This window comes from Zerene cesonia, chromosome 8, assembly GCF_012273895.1.
Source record: "Zerene cesonia ecotype Mississippi chromosome 8, Zerene_cesonia_1.1, whole genome shotgun sequence".
NCBI lineage: Eukaryota > Metazoa > Arthropoda > Insecta > Lepidoptera > Pieridae > Zerene > Zerene cesonia.
In genome coordinates, this window is record NC_052109.1 from 1,942,629 (window position 1) to 1,965,087 (window position 22,459).

Consider the following 22,459-nt stretch of genomic DNA (forward strand, 5'->3'; position numbering starts at 1 on the left):
CTAAAGCAAAGTATCGGTTTCAGAGATGACATCGATGCAGACGGTGTGCGACATCGTGCAGTGGGCGCGGCTCATGTGCGCCGACCGGCGGCTCAAGGACTGGCTCGGCGGCGCCGGCGCCGCCTTCTGGCGCCCGCTGCTCGCGCTGCTGTGCCAGCCGCGCTCGCACGACACGTGCGTCACGTGAATATCCCTTACTATATACGATATATTGTTTAGATATAATTGCAAAATGTTTAAGTAGGATTTTATTCAAATTTGGAAATTTGCCACTCTACAACTGAATTAAGACATTAATACGTGATTAAATGTGGATTATCACAGGATATCCCTACTTCCTATCCTACGTAGGGATATTCTGTGAAGGATATCCCTACAGGATATCCTTCTTTACTAGCTAAACTATACTATACTACATGTGATATTGTTTAGCAGATTAAAGCCATTATATTAAGGTTCAGGTGAAGAAACTTTGAACTATTAAAAACCTTCAGTATTTTATTGTTTTGGTAAAATCATGACAATCTTTTAGCTTAACGTGACTTGGAAATTGTTCTTTTAGCTCATGGCGTGAGATGGACTTGTACGCTCAGCTAGAAGAGAACACAATCAGACTCTTCTCAGAGCTGACGGTGTGCCACGCTGCCAATCAGAAACTATTTGCGTCAACGCTGCACAACATTTTGGAGTCGATGCAATACACGGGTAAGTCAAATTTGAAAAACGGTTCTATCTTCTAATGTAGCAATTTTTAAGGTACGTGGCTGTAGTCCCGTAATAAAGAATGATTTGAAATTTCGTTAAAGAAGCTATTATGACGTAATATATTACGTAGTATGATGTAATGAAGAACAAAGAAAGAAAGAAGAACTGCAAAGTATATTGAATCAACAATTTTTTTTTTTCATAAGCAACCACAAATAAGCTTTTGTAAGGTACAAATATACGAAGTGTCCATAGAATAATAAAAATATTCAACACATATTTTATGAACTGTCATTAAGCGTTTTGCTATTACACTATGCGCAGGCCCAGAGGGCATATCCGGGTTCACGCGGTCGCTGATCCTGCGGCTGGTGCTGTCGGGCGAGCGCGCGACGGTGGCGCTGCGGTGGGCGGGCGCGGCGGCGGGCGCGCCCCCCGCGCCGCCCGCGCCCGCGCCCCCCGCGCCCGCGCACCCGGCGGCGCGCGCGCACGCGCTGCTCACGTTGCCGCTGCACACCACCGTGCGGACGCTGCTCGCGGAGCACAGGCCGCCATGTGAGTACACCGTTCACCTTTCATTATTGTATTTTTTCAAACGGTTCATTCTAGAGTTATTGTATATGAAAATGGTGACAGATCCTATTTTATTGAAGGAAAAAGTTTATATACTTGGATTCGTTTCCGATAATTTTTTATTTTATATTTTAAGTGCGTAATGAGTAACGATTTATGTCATTTCATATTATAAATAAATTTCCTCAGTGCCACTAATGGAAGACAGTTCGAAGCTGAGCGCGGGCAACCCGTCCACGTCGAGCTGCGCGTCGGTGCTGCGCAGCGCTTCCGACACGGCGATCATGACGGTGGCGGAAGCGTGGGAGTTGTCGCTGGCCGCCGCCTCCGCCTCCAAGGACAAGCGCGTCAAGGACGTGAAGAATACCACGCTCAAGCAGCAGGGCAGCAAGAAACGCCAGACCAAGGCGAACGCTGATCCCAACGTGCTTGCTGTTACGGACGGTGAGTACTACTTTAAACGCGCTACTGTATAACGCCCTAAAGCGCGAAGAAATATTTTGTAATATTTATCTTGATTTATGGCCTTTTCAACACATTGCAGAGTTATTAGAGTCATCTATTCGGGTGCAAGTAAGCGGCATCGAGGGTTACATACCGGCTAGCACTACGCTGGCGCAGCTTTGCGCCGCCGTGCCGCACGAGTTCGGTCCGCACCTCACGCTTACGCTGCACCTGAACACTTCCGGTGGTGAGTCAAACTTGCTAAAATTAAGGAGAATCACTACTTTGTATATAGTTGTTTTTCTTAGAAAGGCATTGTCAAGAAAACATATTTTGTTTGAATAAGTTTTACTGTTACTGCAATAATGGTTGTGTTGAATAAATCGCTTTCTCTGTCCCTATGTATGCTTAAATGTTTAAAGCTACGCATCGCATTTTAATGTTTTTTTTTTAAATAGATAGAGTGATTCAAGAAGAAAATATATATTATAATCATCATCATCATCATCAGCCCATATATGTTCTCTCTGCTGGGATACGGGACTCCTATGAGGGTTCGGGCTATAGTCGGCAGGCTATGTCGTCGAACTTTTGATTCTTGGACATGCCGGTTTCCTCACGATGTTTTCACATGTGCAGATAAATTGAAAAATCTGAGCTCCAACCACTGAGCACTTTAGTATAATAACGTCTATTAAACATCTATTACACTACTCCGAATGTAGCGCGTGCGAGGTTGCGACAAAAGCCAGTTACAGAATTATTTTATTTCTGCAGGCTTTACATAAGAGAATTCTGTCTCATTTATAATTTTAGGTTACGACTTAAATTTAACAAATATTAATCGACAGAAACATGGACAGGTCCAATGTGGGATGGAGGGGGGACGAGCACTGACGCAGCTAGCACGAGTACCGCCAATACCACCACGAGCAGCACTACAGGGAACCCCACATCTAGCACATCAGGCAACGTTTCGGGCAGTAGCGGGACGACGTCTCCCGGCGCGGGCAGCAGTACCGGGTCGGGCAGTGGGGCAGTGTTGAGAGAATTTGGAGCGTGCGGCGGGCTGGCGCTGGTGGCCGCGCGACTGCCGCGCCCACACGCTGCGCCCGCGCCGCCGCCCACGCACCACCATCATGCGCACGAACTGGACTGGGTCAAACTGGACGATTCTACTTATGAGGTGAGTGCGATGAAAAACGTATGCCAATGCAAACACAAACAACTCTGTTTTTTGTCCACTATGTACTTGATAGAATATTTTTTAAACATTAACTTTCTTTATAACATTTATTGTTTGATGTAAAAACGTTGATGATTTATTTTTGTTTTGTATATTTTTAATTTACTTTTTGTATATTCCAGGAAGTAGTAGAGTTAGGTGTCACGTCTGCCGCAAACGCGGGAAGTGGCGGCGGAAGTGGAGGGACCGCAGAGGAGAGTGGTGCATGCGCAGGAGTGCCTGCGCACGCGCTGGTCGCGCTGGCGCTGCTGCTGAAGCTGCCAGGATACGCGCACGCGTTGCTCGAAGAGGGCGAGCGGGCCGTGCACCTGTTGCGTCTGCTGCTCGGCGTCGCGCACGACGAAGATGGCCGTGAGTTCATATTAGAGAACAAAATATAAAAAATGCATTTGCTGTGTTGTAATGTAATAGCTGTATTAATTTGTATTTATATCAATACTCTTTTTCCGTCTGTCCATGTAAACGTTATAATTGACTTGTTCACGTTCGCAGGCAGCATAGTGGTGAGCGGCAGCAGCGGCGGCAGCGGCGGCGGCACGTGGTCGCTGGGCACGCTGCCGTTCCGCGTGGTGGCGCGGCTGCTGGAGCGCGGCGCGCGCGACGACGCGGCGCTCGCGCTGCGCCGCGCGCTGCTGCGCCTGGGCGCCGTGCGGCTCGTGCTCGCCTGCCTCGCCGTCTTCACGCACCACCGCCCCGCCTCGGTACGGCACCTGCGCCTGCGCCACGCGCCACGCGCCACGCGCCACGCACACATTGCACATGCAGTACACGACACATAGACATATACTGCGCACACTACTCATATTAACTACACACGTGACATACAATACACGAGCAACACGAGTTACCAACATTAAAATCGACTTCCCCTCAGCTCTACTCTATTATAGGCGTACAGCTCTATATCAGTGGTTTGAGATATCGGTATTATAATTATATTACACTTTAACAGAACAATCAGACTTCGAATGGTGGCGGCAAAGAAGACAAGGCTCAATTATACTGGGCCAAGGGAACGGGCTTCGGTACCGGTTCCACGCAGCAGTCGTGGAACGTGGAGCAAGCGCTCGTGAGGCAACGCATAGAGGAGGAGCACGTCACCGTGCTTTTGCAGGTATTGCGTTGTTTTGAATAATAAATATTATTTTCAAAATATAGTCAAAAATGTGTTTTAAGAAAACCCCCATTTATTACTCTTGATTCTAATTTATTGATATCTCAAATATTTTTTGCAGTGTGAATGTTGTAAATAATAAGTGTTGCTTTGTATTTCAGGTATTAGCTTCATATATGAACCCGGGTGAGAAATGGCCGCCCGAAGAAGGCTCGCAGGAGGCGCAAGAGATTGAAGACACGGAAGAGGGTGACACACAGCACCTTCCGCCTGAGTTCATCGACCTCGTCGCCAACAGCTCGCTCGTACCTGCCGTCTGCTCCTACCTCAGAAATGACTCTGGTATGATATAAGGCGTATTTGATCATCTGGTTTTTAGAAATTAAAAACTTATTAACGGATTTTAAACGCCATTTATTCAATATATTAGCGTGGTCACGCTCGCTGTAAAGTGTTCGAAACGTCGGGTTAATAATATAATTATTAAATCGCGTTTAAAATCCGTTAAAAAGTTTTTAATTTCTAAATGTATAATACTCGCGTAAAATCAAACACAAGAAAATACTATCTGGTTTTTATTTTAATTATTTAATTAAAAAAGTTTGCATTTTTTTTCATACAGTCAATCTTATCTTTCTTTACTATACATTATTCTATCTATAACATAGTATATTTGCACCAGTGTTGGACATGTCGCGCCACATCCCGCTGTACGTGTGCGTGCTGCGCGTGGCGCGCGCGGTGGCGGCGCTGCGCTGCCGGCGGCTGGCGCGCGCGCTGCGCCCGCTGCCCGCGCTGCTCGCCAGCATGAGCCGCACCACCAACTCGTATGCCACCAAGCTCAGGTACCGTGCTTAGCGTGCTTCGAGTCTGCACCCTACATGATGCATCATCGATATGAGTATTTTATTAATCGATTATAGGTGATACAAGGGAAAAGGGAGTTCCATTGATTTCTTTGATACTGTAAATGTCACAAACGAGACAATGGTATGAAGAGCGATATTTATAAAGTCTCGTAAGACACATATATTCGTTTCTTAATATTTCCAGAAGTCGAAGAACTCAAATGGCAGGATGGCATACGATGAAGTTTTGACAGCTGATAAATTTTTTTAATTTACAAAAAAGGCCATTCACTTTAATCTGCAAAAACTAGCAGTTACAAATTTTATCTAAATACAATTTAACTGTTTGTTACAGGATGAGCAAAAAGAATATATTCGGAAAAATGACGTATAGCCAAAGATTTAGTACATCAAGTAATTCAGAATTATCTGAAGAGGATGAAGGACTTGCAACCCTTATTGCTGACATTCAGGTACACTATTTTACTATTTATTTAAACAAAAATTATGTTTATTCATACATAATATTAAACATTTTACATTTCGAGTGTAAACTACAAATTTAAGTCTGTACATAAGTTATTGAATAGATCATCACGCAAAATGTTCTATAATTATCAATGTATGTTAAATCGTTTCATTTCAGTTGCTTTACAGTATTTATAGTATCTGTCAGTATATGAAAAATTTAGTGTTATAAATACACATTAAAGATAAATGAACAACAAATAATAATAATATCGCGTGGCGCAGGCGACCTCGGCGCTGATGTGCCGCTCGGAGGGCGAGGCGGAGAGCGTGGGCGTGGCGCGCTCCGTGCGCGGCGCCGGCCGCGAGGCGCGCTACATCGAGCTCATGCGCACCATGCAGTTCGGTGAGACTACACTCCTCGTATATATACTCGCCCCTTATTTTTGACAAGTTCGATGTTGTATTATACTAATATTAAATCTATTTCCAAATCTTAATAAAAAGTTGAAATTAGTTTTTAATTTGGATATTTTGGTTAAGTGTTGCGCATTCCATATCTTTTAGAAACCAGTTTATCACGTCTTTCTAAAAAATTTTTTACTTGGAATAAATGTATAAATTTTTTCAATTGAATGAGTTAAGTCACTAAATGGTTTAACATAATAGTTATTAATGATATGTATACTGCGACAGAAACGTTCGAGATGATAACGGAGGACGGCGAGGGCGGGTTCCGCTTCTCGGTGCCGTACCACTTCGAGGCGACGGTGCGCGCGGCGGGCGAGCGCACGCACCCGGCGCGCATGAAGCGGCTCGCGCAGGAGGCCGCCACGCTCGCCACCAGCCTGCCGCTCTCCTACTCCTCCAGTGTGTTCGTGCGCACCGACACCGACCGCCTCGACGTCATGAAGGTGACACCCCCCACCCCCCCGACTCCCCCACACTTCCCCATGCGCACGCACTCCTACATACACCCTAACAAACAATTGTTTATTCAGAAGAAACATACATACATCAACATTTTTGAATTAAATCTGCTTACTACATCTTAAGTTTATTATTGCTCACAGTATATTACAGATAATCACCTTTGTTTGCAACTTTCCACTTGGATTTGACCTATTATCAAAGTAGCCAGTTTTAACACTGCCTACGAAAACTATTTGGAAACTTACTGTGCCATAACCATGTAAAATACGCGTTCTGCCTTAAGAGTAAACTAAGCATGCTCTGTTTGCGTTCCACAACTAACGCACGCAACAACCGTAGGTGCTGATCACTGGCCCGTCGGACACGCCGTACGCGAACGGGTGCTTCGTGCTGGACGTGTACTTCCCGGCGGAGTACCCCGCGGTGCCGATGCTGATCAACCTGGAGACCACGGGCCGCCACTCGGTGCGCTTCAACCCCAACCTGTACAACGACGGCAAGGTGTGCCTCTCGGTGCTCAACACGTGGCACGGCCGCCCCGAGGAGAAGTGGAACGCGCACACCTCCAGCTTCCTACAGGTACAATAATATGAAACATTTCGTTTTATTCTTATAGAAGTTCACTTTTCAGATGATTTTACATTGGCCAACTCGGCATAGTTTACTAAACCATGCTATTTTATATATTTTTTTATGTCATAACGGGCCACTGATCTAGTGGTTCGCCTGATAGTAAGCGATCACCACCACCTATGAACATTCCCAGAGGTAGTACGTCTGCGACTGCGCTGCTTGCTTTTAAGGAATAAGGGATAAGGACGAGCATGCATAACTGGAAAGTAGGAGTGGATAGGGAAGGGTGAGAAAAAGAAACGGACCTCCGGCTCCCCCACTCAAATATGAAACACAGTAGCATGCTGCTTTTTCACGCCAGTTTTCTATAGGGGTGTGCTACTTCCTCAGTGCAAACTGGTCCAATTCATGCCGAAGCTAGCTCGTCTTCCACATATAATGTTATGCGCTTTCTATTTATTCTTCGAATATTATCGAAGCATTTGTATGAACATGTTCGTCCTGCAGGTGCTGGTGTCGATCCAGTCGCTGATCCTGGTGCCGGAGCCGTACTTCAACGAGCCGGGCTACGAGCGCAGCCGCGGCACGCACGTGGGCAACAGCGCCTCGCTCGAGTACAACTCCAACATCTACCAGGCGTGCGTGCGCTGGGCCATGCTCGACCATCTGCGCTCGCCCGAGCCCTGCTTCAAGGAGGTGCGTTTGTTCGCTTTATATTGTGTTCATGGCAGTCGGCCTGAACGACGGTCATTTGTTTACTCGATAAATACTACTTATTGATAAGTACTTTCGTTTTTTTTAATCTAGTGGATAAGGAAAATGCAGTGTAATAATATTGTATATTTATCATTTATGATGAGTGTGTAGATTAATTATTTTCATATGATAGATCCGAATAGGAACGAATTCGTAGTGTATGTATATTACTTTTATTTTTTGGCTCGAAGGACCAAAATACGTCACAACATAAATTATATTTTAAGAATCTTTTTATAAAATTTGTTATTTATTCGTTCGCAGGTGATCCAAACACACTTTTGGATAAAGCGCAATGAGATAATGCAGACGGTGGCCAACTGGATCACGGAGTTGGAGGGGCAGACGGGCGACGAGCGCACGCAGCGCACCATACACCTCAACCTGATGGCGCTCAAGGTGAATATTAATATTAAAACTATTTTAGAAGGCTAGGCTCCGGGAGTTATGTTAGATAAATCTAACTTTTGGGTCCGAGTTGGACCTTTTACTGGTATTTCTAAACATTAATGCGTGATGGGGCATAAATTGCGAATTTTAATTATCTATGCTGAAATTAATATCTCTTGTAACACATTTATTTCTGGTATTTGACACTCTTTTAATTTAGCCTCCAACCTAAACATAATCCATTGTATATATAAAAAAAATACCAAGTTTCTTTATTATATATTTGAGAGTGTAAGAAAAGCGTGGTATTGTAGAGTACAAAGTATAGTATAGAGTGTATGAATGTAATGCGCGTGTTGCGTCCGCAGCGGCACTACGTGAAGCTGCAGGAGGAGCTGGCGAAGCTGCCGGTGCCGGCGGGGCTGGAGGAGCTGGACGAGCCGTTCACGCTGCCCGCCGCGCCGCCCGCCGCGCCGCGCGACCCCCGCGACCCGCGTGACCCGCGCGACCGCTCCGCCGCCGACATCGACCACGACATGGAGAAGATCGTGTCGCACGTGCTCGACTGAGCCTCCCCCCCCTCCCCCCCTCCTCCCTCTCTGCCCGTTCGTAAAATGTTTATTTGTAGCAAATTCGTTTGTAGTACGTTTTTATTTAGGCGACTTAACTTAGCGTTTAGCGAGCTCCGTTTAGTTTAACGTGTATTGTGATATTATAACGGGCTCCGGCGGCCCGGTAAGTTATTTTAGGGCGCGCGGCCGCATCGCGCGGCACGCGGCGCGGCACGCGGGCGCGGCGGCCGCAGTCGACGCTTCTCGACTTGTCGGCGTGTGACGCGTGCGCGAGGGCCGTTTCGGGAAAAGCATTCATAGTAAATTTTATAGACTCGTGTGTATGGTAGATTCGTAAAATTCCATAAAACGTGCAATTCTGCATCTTTTATTATTTCTGTTGATACGAAGTACTATTGTATTAGTTGTAACTCTAAATGAATGTTTTACGATTTGTAAAAATGTGATGCGTGGTGTAACAGTGCATAAGGAGGTTCGACTGTATATATTTAGAGTTTATTTTACAATACCTCATGTCGTGTGTACATATCCAGTGTCCGGCGGTATTCAGTATTCACTCTGACGATGCTGGATGTTCGGTCGAATAACTATGTATTATATAGACATGTTAAATTATAATTTGATGTATATAATAAAACTTATTGCGTTTTAACTTTTGTATTTAAGATCATATTATTATTGTACTATAAAGAAATTCTGTATGGAGTGAAGCTTTTGGGAACTAATCAGAACTAATAAATTGTGTATGGGCCCAGCCGTATAGTTTTATTTAGCGACAATAATCAACATCGTTTGAACCACTTGACATTGGCAGACATATTTTGGACTTAACGGCATAAATTTCTAGAAGCTACTTGCGATCTTGTATATCGTTTATTTATATTTAACTGTGACGGCTATGTTAAGCGTCCAAAGTGAAATGTCGCTATGCTCTAGCATTTTGTAAGCGAAAAATGTATTTTGCACATGTCTGTGGTAGTTCTGATCGCACGTGATGTCTCCGTGTAGTGCTGTTGGATCTCTTGTTTTGGAGTTTGAATGTTGTTTTCGTTACATAACATTTTTGATGAATCGAGCTCAAGTTTGTATTTGTGTATGAAGCAGATGCATAACTATTGTTTTTAGCTGCGTTTATGTTTTGAGTGTAATGAAAATACTGAATAATAATATTTTTCTTATATAAAAGCTTGTGAGCATTTGGTACATTTTAACCAAGTCTATTGCTTTACATACTATTGTATTCTTGATGTTGTAACGTAAAATATACAAGACGTAGAATAGAGTCCAAAGTGGAGATGACGTCACAGGTCGGGATGCACAGACGACGCACAGGATAGGTGTATATAGCGAGCTGCGATGTACTCGGTCTGCCAGCCGGACGTAGGCGGTTTACTTGTTATATTGATTGTGAAATTCAGGATGTAAATAAAAATTTATGTTACTGCATATATTGTTTTATTTGAAAATATTACACACTTTGTTAAACCGAACAACATTATATTTATATATAGCTAGAGAATGATATACTACTAGAACCGTATATAAACATTTGAAATATTAGAACATTGTCTTAGGTTGGTTCATTGATATCTAAAAAAGCCCAAGATGCACATACGTTTCTAATTTTCACTTAGGAATGAGCGCAACGTTCAAATTGTGCGCTCATTTCCAACAGTCTCGTGTCACTCTAGGCGCAACTTTTTAAAAATAACATATTCGCGTTTGGTTGAATTTGAAAAACTATATGCTTTATTATATTAAAGCGTAACAATGTCCTGGGTATACTCGGTGAGTGTTTAGCGTTACTAGAGCGTTAGTTTTTACATGAGATTGCATCTTGAGTTTTTTTATATCTTAATGAGTTGGTTTGCTGATCAGCTAAGCCTAAAATTGCGAAACACAACCTAGGTTCTAAAAAAAATAATATTTCTAATGGACTATAAGCTACAACTTTTGAAGACTAGTTAAAAACTACTGTAAATATATTATTTTGCCTTCATATGGCTACATTTCGATATATTAAACCAGCCGTAAGACATACTAATTCATATATTATGTAAAAGTAAAGTAAAAAAAGTGTTAGTTAAGACACTAAATTTAATGGCTAAACTGTTGAACGGATTTGAATGATTTTTGATATGTTGTATTTGTCTTCTTTTGTATTAGGATCAAAACTGATAACAAATAAAAATTAAAAAAGTACAAAATGAGAAAAAAAAATTAAAATTAGAGAAATGTTTAAAACTACTTATCCATACCATTACTTTCTAAATATGACTACCATATTAAACCTTACGATTAATTCTATGCAGTTTCTAATAATAATCACTAAAAGGCTGCCGCAACGTACCCACAGGGTCAAGTTGCCCCGCCGTTACACACGACTCGCAGCAATACCTAGGAAATAAGATATTCTTATACAGATCGTGTACAACTGATACAATTTTAATGTCTTTTGCATTAGAAAACCATGTTTTTGTTCCTTCACATTAATTATTACAATCTAAGACTCATGATGAGCCTTAAAATTATGAGTCTTAAATTCAATTCGGCCAATAGTTAAATTTTTGCGTGATCCTAGATTTGCTAGCACAAACATACAGACAAAAGTAACATTTTTTCGGACTCGTGCTCTATACCTGATTTTTACCCCCCCTCTCCTCCCAATAGTTTTTTTACTTGTTTATTATATGTATATAGAATATATATATCGGTTATTAGATATTAATGATTAATATCGTATATTTTGGTGACAAAAAATTTGAAAAAAAATCTAAATTTTGTTTTATTTCACTTTTTACATCCCTCTGTTCATTGTGAATACTTACAATAATTTATTTAAGAGTAGGTTGATTTAAATAACTTACGTTGAATAAAATTTGTGATTACAAAATTTACTTCTCACAACAAGACTGCAGTCTGAAAAATAAGGGTTGTCGACACACTCCGATGGTATATGTAGACCTAAAATAAAACATCGGCATTGTTGAACGAGAGCAGGAAAATTAGGTTATAGCTTAAAAGAGAAGATTATTCAGATTTTTTTTCTTATAAGAGTGTAGTGAATTTCATAATACATGATGTTCTTAATGTATTAGGTATCTCTGCTACGCTGGTAGTTAAACTTAGAATTTTACAAACGAGTCAAATTATTAGGAATTTTTTCAACTTATGATAAATGAAGATAATTACCATTATAAGGGCTGCAATAAATAATAGAGATTAATGCACAAAAAAGTATAGCCACTGAAACTGTAAGTTGCATATTGCTTATCCGTCTATGTACAAAACACTGGTTACACTTAGACAGTCAGTCACATACTACTACCGGCTTCGTTATTATCAAGTGGATAACCGGAGAAAGATCTGCATTCGGTGTCAAATGCGAAAACATAATGACACTAACGTATGATAAGTTCTTAGAACTGAGAACGACCCAAATATAATTTCAATATATAAGTCACGATATATGTTTCGTGAGACAAATAAAATATAATAATAATCGGAATTTGCATTACGTTTATATTAGTGTTTTAAAGATAGACTAAAAAACTATGTTGACTTTATTTGTCTAACGCTGGATGAGGATTTGTGAGAGCCTTACCTTCAACAGAGTACAGAGCTTACATGAAATGGGTAGGTAATAGTAATTTATCAATGCATTGTAACTATCGTTATTAAAATAATTAATCATTACACCTTAGTACCTATTACTAGTACCTAGCATATTAAATCATCTAGGCTAATAATACTAGCATATTAGTATACCTAGTACTACTACATGAGTTAATAACTCGCTTCCGCTTCCAAGTAGGCACTTTTCTAATTACACAATAGGTGAGTGACTAGCCTCAATTTTGTATGTATCAACTGTGTTTTAAAGGAATGGGAGATAAAATAAAAAAATGTTCTTATTTAAGTATCTATAAGACAGAAAATGCATAATAAAATATATTATTCATGCTTGCCCAATATGAAAATTGATGTATTTACTTAGAGATTTTTCTCAAAATCGGTACGATAGTTGAAAGTGATAAGAGTAGATACTTTTCAGGCGAAGACGTGGGCTGTAGCTAATATTTTTAATAATCGTGTAAAGTTATGTATACTTAACCTCACTTACTCATAAAAGTAAAAACATCAATTAATTACGGCGGTCATCGTATCATCGCTTATCTCGGAGGTCAAACAGCTGATTTGTTGACGTCTCTATAAATGCGTGTTTATGCACGGAAACTGCGTTTAGATTATTTGAACAATGTAGAGTTCTCATTGTCATCTTTCAAATGTGTGGATAAAAAGTATATATAAAGGTAGATAAATCCCGACTGCACGATTTTCACTTCATAACTAGTTAAAGAAAATTTCAATCATATTTATAAAGGGTTAACATTTATTTCTCTAACTTTACTAGTAAATAGCATTGGCATCACTGTTTGCAATATGACAATTTTTACTAAATAAATACACAGTATGAATGAATAATCGTTATTTCACCTTTTTTGTATGGGACATTTATCTGCAAATATTCAATTTAATACGGATATACTGAGGCTAATTTTTGTTAATTATAATTATTAAAAACATTACAAGTACAAGTTTAACATTGATGCAGGGCTATGCAGGTTGCTAATAAACTATATTTCATTTTTATCATAATTAGTCATGTATAGCGGGGAAAAAAACAACAACAGCACTTTAAAACTTTATTGTTGATATTTACACTGTAACATTATAAAAATTGCCTTAAAAAGTTTATTATGACTCACAGTTATATTAAACTTATTGCTATGAAACATTATGCATTTCATTAACACATGAAATAAATAATTTATTCTAGCACTACATAACATAGTACTTCATACATGCCCTACACGTGACTTATTGCACAATTTCGATTAAATTACGTCAAATTTGTTTCTGTTTCATGTTAAAAAACTCATAAAGGCCATGTATCATAATTGTACGGTATTCTTGATAAACAAAGTATAAATTTTGTCTTATGCTCTATAATTGTGACTGAAAATTATATTATTTGAGTATTACCTAGTTGTGACGTAAGTAATAATGTATTTACATAAAATTAATCTACCTACATTATTAAGTCTATTTATTGGTAATGCTGTTTGTAACATCCACGTGTTATGCTTATACGTAGTTTATATGTTTATGTTGTGTTAATTTAAAAAGGTTACGCATTCGATAAAACCTGGAATGGAGAAAATAGGGTTAGTTTATTTAACTAACAACAAATTAGATACCTTTAAACAGCATGGAAAAAAATAACTCCAATTGCGTTCAATCTTATTCATAATGAACTAATTATTGTTTCTTATTATTGATATCTAGAATATGGCACTGTATAACTGTTTTGCAATTGTTAATTATCACTAGCTTTGCTAAAATAAAATACATACTCAACTGAAAACAACTAATATTTTTCTGATGACATCATATTTTGAAGAACTATAAAGGTTCATTTCATAGGGAAAGTCGTATTCTAACAGAACAAATTAAAACGAAAAAAAATTATTTCTCTACGACAGTAATATTTATCATGAGTTTGTCAGTTTGTATGACACATTAAGTACAGTATTCATATCCCAATGTGTGTGAATAGGATTTACTTCTACTTTCGTGTAGAATTCAGACTGATAACCGCTTTACTACTTCCTGCTTTTTTTATAGAGACGACTTGTTGTGGCACATTATTGTGTTCAATTGATTGGAAATTTAAATTTTTTATAGCTTCTCCGTTAGTTTACATTAACAAATAACATTGCGTCAAGCTATGAAGCAAATTATTGTGAGTTTTATTTTTTTACTTTAAATTCTTTTCGATTTTAGGATTTTGTGTTACATTCAATGTCTTATCTATCTATCTATGTCTAGGCGGTGCCCTGCCAGGATGGGGCTCCGAACAGGTGCTCTCAGCCTCTACTGCCAGTCGGCCAAGGGGGATTGCTTGTTCAAATTCATCGGATCGAGTTGACCAGCTTCAACACACGACTTGCAGCAGAAACTAAAATATATTTGTGATTTAATTAAAATAATAATGCAGAAAATTTTTGATAATTTGTAAGGATAGGCGATTATAAAAATGCTTCTTTCGAGGAAATAATACAGATTATTCTTTCTTTAATTTACATTAAATGCAATGGTTTGAACGAAATCATAAGCTTGTTGTTATTTTGATAACAAAGTCAACACATTATAAAGAAAGAAAGCAAGAAAATTCATATTAGGTGATGTACTTCTGATGGAAATTTAAGTAATTATTTTTATTGACTTGGTACTGTACCTTGAGTAATAACGGTGATTGCAATAGCCGTTTTGGACAATAAGCTTGCAGTTGGCGAAGAACGGGTTGTCCTTGCACGAGGGCGGGATGGAGAGACCTGTTGAATACATTTGATACATAGTTATTACGTGTTTACATCCACAATAGAATACTTGACAATTGATTTTATTTTTTTGGTAACAAACAAGATTACTTTTCTTTTTATTTTAAACCATAGAAAATAATAACGCCTTTGAGAGATAGTTTTAATTTGTCATTAATTAATTAAATAGAACAAAGTCAATAAATAAAAGAGGCTTAAACTTTAATACGATGTAATTAATACGATGTAATTAATACGATACCTTCAACGGTAATCTGAACAGTGGAAGAGTGAGCTGAGTAGGCGTTGGCCGCCTCGCAGCTGTACAAGCCGCTGTCATTCGTGTTCGCCTGCGATATCGTCACACGCGCCTCTGCGGTATTTATTGTTTTATTAAATACACATTTTATATTGATGATTCTGCTAGAGGTATTCGTTAATAGATTAGCACTATAGTTCTCTAGTATTTACGTTACAAAGTACACTATACAGTACAAATACTTGCTTTCCAAAAGTAGAAAAATCTTTCCCTTTAGTAAAGTAATATTTAGTATGATTGAAATATAACCATATGTTAACTCTGTTCAAAAATGAACAGAGTTTATTCAATTATTCGTCTAGTCTAAGAGTTCTATATTTGTACGGAGAACCTTCAAAACTTTCGAGTATGCAAATTATTCGTAGAAGCGGCATTCCGTGCTCGCACCTGAGCTCCTGTGAGACAAAACTGAAAAAGGATTTAGCGCTTCAGTATCGTACCGGTGACTTGTATCCTGTCCGAGGGCTGCAGCAGCGCGGAGTCCTTGCTCCAGCTGACGTCGGGCACGGGGTAGCCGTCCACCTCGCACGGCACGCTGAACGTGGCGCCCGCCTGCACGCGCGTCGCCTCCATGCGGATTCTCGTTGTTACTGCCACTGTTTGTATGAACATCGGTTAATGTTACAATTTGTGGATACAGTATACAATACTGGAGCCTTTTCGGACTTGCTATTTTTTCACATTACTAACGAATGATTGTTTCGTTTGTGACTGTTACTGAATTATGTGTGACTGATACCAATATCAGTCACACATAATTCACCATAATATCTTTATACATATATATATTTTACACCATATATATTTTACACCATAATATCTTTTTCAATTGACACGAGTCCAAACTCGTGTCAATTGAAAAAGGAGATATTATTCGATGACGATATTTTATAAAAAAAGCTATGACATAAAACAAAAAATTTGCATCTGTGGGCGGTCATCAGTAATTATTTACAAAGATAACTCAAAACGCGTTCTGGTCACGACAAAAGGTCTTAAAGGAGTAATAGAAAGCCCACATGGCAAATTTCGTGACTTGGGAGTAGGTATTATAAGTACTAAACACGAAAAAAAAAAACAGGAACGCAAGTATAACGAAAACTAATGACGCATAGTACAACTGATTACTTATTGGGACGTTTTTATACTTTCAAATCTGTTCAAGTATCTGAAAGAAGAAGTTTGTAATGAATGAATAGTTAAACTCACATAGGTCACTTGCAATACTTGATCACAGAGAAACATAAATACAAGAACGACACAAAATGTTTACGTAGAAACTTAAGTAACATTTAAATTCGGAAATATTCGATACTTACAATATTTTTAAATAAAGTATGAAGCAACTTATAACACATTCATATAACTCATACACTGCAATAGACGTAAGTGCATTCAAAAGTAGCAAAACGATCCATGCAAATCATGCAAGGCAACAGCATGCAAGCATTGTCCCCCTCACCAGTGTAGACGGGTACTTGTATCTCGGTGGTGGGCGGCGTGGCGGGCTCCGTGCGCGGCTCGGGGCCGGCGCTGGGCGGCGGCGACGCGCCCTCCGCGTGTGACGTCACCGAGAACGACCACTCCGCCGGCTTTCCGATCCCGTTGTACGCTTGGCACAAGTACTCTCCCAGCGTCTCCACGCTCAACTTGCGTATTTGCAGCACGTTCTCCCTCGCCTCGTGCAGGGAGCTACTGTACGGCACCATCGGCCCGTTCCTGCCTCTGTACCAGTATATCGTCGGCTTGGGATACCCGAACGCGAGGCAGCGCACGTGCAGCGGGCGGCCGATCGTGCCGACGATGACCGCGTTGGGAACGCCCGCGATGCCGGCGGGTCCTCTCACCGGATCTATTGTGCGTGTTTGTTACGTGTTTGTTAGATTCTAACTACTCTACGGTCTACGTGAGAGTGTGGAAGGCATTCAAACTATATGATACTTTACGGGCTGCCATTGTTAACGTTATGCGGTATTAACATCAACAATTTTAGTTTACGTAAATCTTATGAGTTCAATTTACATTTGCTATAAATAGAACATTGCCAGCACATTCCACAAACTCATATGTTAATGATCTACCGAACCAAATTAAAATCATGTTATCATCTTAATTGATTGTTTTGGATTTCCTAGATAAGATAAGATTTGGTTAAGATAATTATGGTTAACTTTAAAGAAAAATCTTTAATATTATATACCATATTTTATAAAGGTATATATATCATATATATAGATTTCTTCAATATTATTTTTTTGTAGTAGTACTAATGAGAAATTAAAAAAGTAGAGAATTTACCACAGTTGTATATACACTTAACCGTCATTACAAAAGAGGACTGCGAACAATGTGATTTTTACAACAATAGGAAATCCAAAACACAAATCAAGCATGTTAATCAACCTTGGTATGCGTACGCGCACGTGAGAACGAAGAGAGCCACAAGGAGCATCGTGTCGGCGGCGAGGGGCGGACCCGACTGGCGCTAAGATAAACCACTCGCTGCGAAATGTTCCAGTTACACACAGGCAAAGTGTTGCAACTCTTATCCGTCATTTATTTGTTAAACATCTGGCTTGTGTTTAGCGTACCATTGAGGGAATGGATTTGGCAATTGACGGAGTTGTTACCTAATGTTAAGTATTTTATTGTTTATTTAATAAGTGAAATGAATAACAGAAAAGAAATAATTCTATATTTATTAAGTTTGATCTTTTTTATATTGCTTCTAAAAGGTATTTAAATGAAATTTTAATAATTTTTTGGTCTTCAATAATTATGGTATATAAGTGCTATTGTAGTATTTTAGTACAGAACGTATATTTTTTTTAACTTCAACAATAAGATTTGTATATATCTAAAAGTTACAACATTATGCCAATGGTATTTCATTATCAATATTATGTCATTATAGGTTGTTAGCACGCGAGCAGTGATTAGGCGAACTGCACCAACCATTAGCAGAGTATTGTACGGAGATAACGTTGTTGCTCATTGTGAAATCTGGCGTTCGGAAATTGAAGATTTATTATTAAACTGTAAGTTGAAAGTTATGAGACAGGAAAGAAAAGAACAGAAGTTGTGCAAATAGATATTTCAAACCAAACCCGTGCGCATAAAAACGATGGTACTATTTTGTGTGAAGATTCATGAAATTTAAGAAAAATAATTGTATCTTGACAATAAAGAAGTAAATTTCACACTGCAATGATATGGAAATTAAATTTTTTAATTGAAAATAATGCATCATCTTGATATTAAGGATCTGAACAAACAGTACCATCGCTACTAATCTACCGCAGCCCAATGCAGCTCGTTGCCAGGCGACTCACCATCGACATGCAAGTAGACCTCCTGCGAGGCGACGCCGAGCGCGTTGGCGGCGACGCAGATGTACACGCCGGAGTCGTTCCGGTACAGCGACACCACCTCCAGCGCGCCGTCCGACAGCAGCCGGTAGCGGCCCACGTCGCCGTCGATCTGACATACACACTTACACATTTACCTAAAGCCCTTGACTTGCACCGATAGTAGGGGAGGCCAACTCACAACAAAATTTACTGACGCGCTCGAGTAAATCCCGAAACCCCCGCTTGGGTTCCCCTACTAGTACATTTTATGCGACATCCGAACGAATTATCCATTTATCCATATTGCACCTCATATCCCTAAGGACATTCTGTCCCCATGGCACATCCTTGTGTAGATATATTGTTTTTAAATGTCAGTAAATGATATTACGTAGAAAGAAATTCGTTTGACCACTATACCGAATGCATTCAATAACAATTTAAAAGATCGTATATATTTAACGTTCGCACGTAACCAGTACATACCGTGATCTCCCCGCGGCGCCAGGTGATCTTGGGCGGCGGGTTGCCGTGGAACAGGCAGCGCAGGCGCGCCGTGCCGCCCTCCGCCGCGCGCACCTCCGGCTCCGCCTGCTCGCTCGCCACCGGCGCGTGCGGCAGCTCTGTGGGGTACATGCCGTTGTTATCTATCATCATCATCAGCCCATACATGTTCCCACTGCTGGGACACAGGCCTCCTATGAGGGTTCAGGCCATAATCCACCACGCTGGCCAAGTGCGGGTTGGCAGATGTCGCATGTCGTCGAACTTTTGATTCTTGGACATGCCGGTTTCCTCATGATGTTATCCACATTTGCAGATAAATTGAAAAATCAATTTATTTCCTGCATGCTCGCCCGGTCTCGAACCCCGACTTATCGATTTTGAAGTCCGAGGTTCTCACCACTGAGCCACCACTGCTTTCTTTTTTGCTTGTTGTTATCTATGGCTAACGGTTACTATTGAACTAGTTCTAGGTTCATCTAGTTATTCATCTTTTTTGATTTTCCTATTTATGAAAAATTTAGTATGTGAACCTATTTTTTTTATGCAATAGCGAGTAACAGACTTGGTGGTTCGCTTGATGGTTAGCGAAGCGGTAAAGATAAGGGGAAAGATTAGTGACGGAAATTATGAAATGGGCCGGGAAGGTTTAGAGAAAGGATACAGGCCTGCGGCTCCCCCACGCACCGAACGAAACATAGTAGCATGCTACTTTTACACGCCGATTTTCTGTGGGGGTGTGGCACCTTCCCCGATGTGAGCTGGCCCAATTTGTGTCGAGGCGTGCTCGACTCCCACACATACACTTAACTTTACAAATAAACATTAATGTTTACCATCGCCTAAAATACTAGTGCAGTTTTTGCACGTGTTTTGCGGACCTTTAAATCACAATTACACTGCTAAGTATCACAAAAAACGCACCAGGTACGTATGGCGTGAAGCTCATCTCCGTAGCGGCGGGCGAGGGCGAGGCGGGCGCGGGGGAGGCGGGGGAGGCGAGCGCGGCGGGGGGCGCGGCGGGCGGCACGCACACGCGGCTGCAGGCGCGCTCGCAGCACTTGCCCGCGCCGAGGCAGTCCGCGTCGTCGTTGCATTCGCGCCGGCACGGTTCCTCTGCTACCTTCGCCTGTTCGTCCGCTGGACATGAACCTGCCTTGTTTTCTGCAACACATAACGATTAAAATTTTCTTTTCTTTTTATGAAATTCGATGAATTATGATGTATACCTGTATCATGTTCAAGTAAAATAAGGGAGCTTTCTAAACAGATTTCATGTACAAGAAATTATTATGTAAAAGGAACATATGCATATATTAACATCATACATATATATTAATTAGTATATTTATAAAATATAGGTGCACTCACCAACTCTGCATTCGGCAGAATAAGCAACTTCTTGTGAGATAGGGTCTCTGTACGATGAGGCTACGCAGCGTTCACCTTCAGGACATTCTTTATTCGCACAAGGATGATCTAAACAGCGGCATCTACCAGAAAAATCATAAATATTACACCCCATAAATTTTGAATCGTAAACTGTATTACATAATTTAATTTTTAGTTTTATAGCATTGAAAATTTTCTCATGTATTATATAAAATACATGAAAACAATATGTAATATATAAATAGCTCTAACCACAAGTATTTTAATACAGTGGTTGCTGAGTTTAGAGGACCTCGGACTCCAAAATCGATAAGCTGTGGGTTCAAAACCGGACGAGCATGCAGGAAATAAATAAATTTTTTATTTTAGCTGAATATGTGAAAAACATCAGCACTGATTGAATGGATGAAGGAAAATATTGTGAGGAAACCGGCATGTAAAAATTAAAAGTTCGACGACATGTGACATCCGCCAACCCGCACTTGGCTGGCGTGGTGGATTATGGTTTGAACCATCGTAGGAGGTTTGTGTCCCAGCAGGGGAAATATATATAGCCTGATGATGGTAACCATAAGTATATACGATACTCGTAGTTATAAGAATAAGTGGTTAACGTGGAATTGAGGAATCCTTATTTCGATCTCCGCTTAGTATTACGAAGGTAATATCTATCTAGCAGGGCACAGGCTGAAACATATCCGTTATCCGTAGACTAACGACTTAAATCGACAAGTGAAGTGTATGTTTCACGTATATAAAAGAAAAAAATCAATTTATTTAATATCGTCTAACAAACCTCGTGCACCCATCAGCGTCGACGAATGAATCGTTTCCGTACGGGCATTGCAAAGTATCGCAGTCCTGCTGCAGCGGCGCGCAGTTCGGGTGGCGCGCGGCGCACGAGCAGCGCTCGCAGCCGGAGGCGTCGCGCGCCCGCTGCACGCCGTGCTCGCAGCGGAGCGACGAGCACGACGCGAGGGCCTCGGAACAGTCAGCTGGCTCCACTTCGTTGTTTCCTGCATTTCGAATTTAATGAATCGGATTCATACAGAGCGAGATCAACCTGCCGAACCGACGGGTTTGAAAGTACAGGTAAACCAATTTTTGACAACAAACAACAATAATATCATGTACAATACATACATCAACAGTATTGTGAAAAATGTACATCATCACTCGCAATACAAAACATTCACAGTAGCATGTATTTCAAAACAACATAGACAGCCAAAAAAATTTGTGTATTGGCTCGGTATTGGACAAATTGACTTAAGTAATAAATAATTAACAAAATATTATGTAATTTACTCGTATAACATCATTCATACAGTAAGACTAGAGTAATAAGGTTAAAAGCAGTGCGAAGCATAACGGAAAGGTGTATTATATTCAACAACTAGCCAATTTTTGATGCTTAAACAATTTACTAACTAGCTTTAGATCCATGCATGTTACGCTGTTAGTCGTTGAATTCAATGACGTATATTTTTATGTCCGTTATAAAAATAATATGTAGTTATTTATTTATTAGTATGTTTAAAAAAGCATGTAGAAATAAAATATAATTCTCCAAATCGTTTATACGCCAGTGCATTCTTATATCGGACGCTACATTTATCTCTCTCAACATTTGTCGAGATTATCACGATTATCGATTTGATAATTTTATTTTTCTAGACCTTATGACATATTTAATATTTATGGATTAATTGATTTACTCACATCAATAGAAAATTCTTCATTATAAACTTTTATTGAAATATGAAATATGCCTAGATTCTCGTTTCTTTTCTTTATTTGGTTAAAAAATATTTAAAATATATTTAGGTAATTTAGCTAGTTACTATCGTACATTTCCAGTTCGAGTACTTTTCCTCAAGATACACTAA

At 40.0% G+C, this 22,459-nt stretch overlaps 2 protein-coding genes and 1 long non-coding RNA gene across 5 annotated transcripts in view; 1 reads left to right on the forward strand and 2 right to left on the reverse strand.

Annotated features, from left to right (window-relative positions):
* Window positions 1-10,068, forward strand: part of LOC119828827 (baculoviral IAP repeat-containing protein 6) — a 35,263-nt gene extending 25,195 nt beyond the window's left edge. The window contains exons 43-60 of the mRNA XM_038351111.1: window positions 24-174; window positions 563-705; window positions 1,030-1,260; window positions 1,468-1,722; window positions 1,823-1,969; window positions 2,574-2,908; window positions 3,091-3,319; window positions 3,461-3,669; window positions 3,921-4,082; window positions 4,244-4,424; window positions 4,765-4,927; window positions 5,286-5,403; window positions 5,684-5,804; window positions 6,095-6,312; window positions 6,671-6,910; window positions 7,412-7,600; window positions 7,925-8,059; window positions 8,419-10,068. Coding sequence (XP_038207039.1) covers window positions 24-174; window positions 563-705; window positions 1,030-1,260; window positions 1,468-1,722; window positions 1,823-1,969; window positions 2,574-2,908; window positions 3,091-3,319; window positions 3,461-3,669; window positions 3,921-4,082; window positions 4,244-4,424; window positions 4,765-4,927; window positions 5,286-5,403; window positions 5,684-5,804; window positions 6,095-6,312; window positions 6,671-6,910; window positions 7,412-7,600; window positions 7,925-8,059; window positions 8,419-8,619 — 3,428 coding nt within the window. The 3' untranslated portion in view covers window positions 8,620-10,068. The remainder of the gene's footprint in view (window positions 1-23; window positions 175-562; window positions 706-1,029; window positions 1,261-1,467; window positions 1,723-1,822; window positions 1,970-2,573; window positions 2,909-3,090; window positions 3,320-3,460; window positions 3,670-3,920; window positions 4,083-4,243; window positions 4,425-4,764; window positions 4,928-5,285; window positions 5,404-5,683; window positions 5,805-6,094; window positions 6,313-6,670; window positions 6,911-7,411; window positions 7,601-7,924; window positions 8,060-8,418) is intronic.
* Window positions 10,069-10,103: 35 nt separating this feature from the next.
* Window positions 10,104-12,253, reverse strand: LOC119828389. Its single transcript, XR_005287767.1, has 3 exons — window positions 11,815-12,253; window positions 11,490-11,586; window positions 10,104-11,019 (listed from the first exon to the last, which is right to left on the reverse strand). It is a non-coding gene; the product is annotated as an uncharacterized LOC119828389 (long non-coding RNA).
* Window positions 12,254-13,315: 1,062 nt separating this feature from the next.
* The window catches only part of LOC119828388 (papilin), a 75,302-nt gene continuing 66,158 nt past the window's right edge, over window positions 13,316-22,459 (reverse strand). For 2 of the 3 annotated variants that reach the window (XM_038350515.1, XM_038350514.1), the window contains 10 exons: window positions 21,367-21,586; window positions 20,550-20,671; window positions 20,103-20,342; window positions 19,161-19,297; window positions 18,657-18,804; window positions 16,787-17,176; window positions 15,765-15,920; window positions 15,268-15,378; window positions 14,924-15,020; window positions 13,316-14,644 (listed from right to left, as the gene is read on the reverse strand). In XM_038350515.1, coding sequence (XP_038206443.1) covers window positions 14,560-14,644; window positions 14,924-15,020; window positions 15,268-15,378; window positions 15,765-15,920; window positions 16,787-17,176; window positions 18,657-18,804; window positions 19,161-19,297; window positions 20,103-20,342; window positions 20,550-20,671; window positions 21,367-21,586 — 1,706 coding nt within the window. In that variant the 3' untranslated portion in view covers window positions 13,316-14,559. The remainder of the gene's footprint in view (window positions 14,645-14,923; window positions 15,021-15,267; window positions 15,379-15,764; window positions 15,921-16,786; window positions 17,177-18,656; window positions 18,805-19,160; window positions 19,298-20,102; window positions 20,343-20,549; window positions 20,672-21,366; window positions 21,587-22,459) is intronic. The other variant, XM_038350517.1, reaches the window with a different exon arrangement.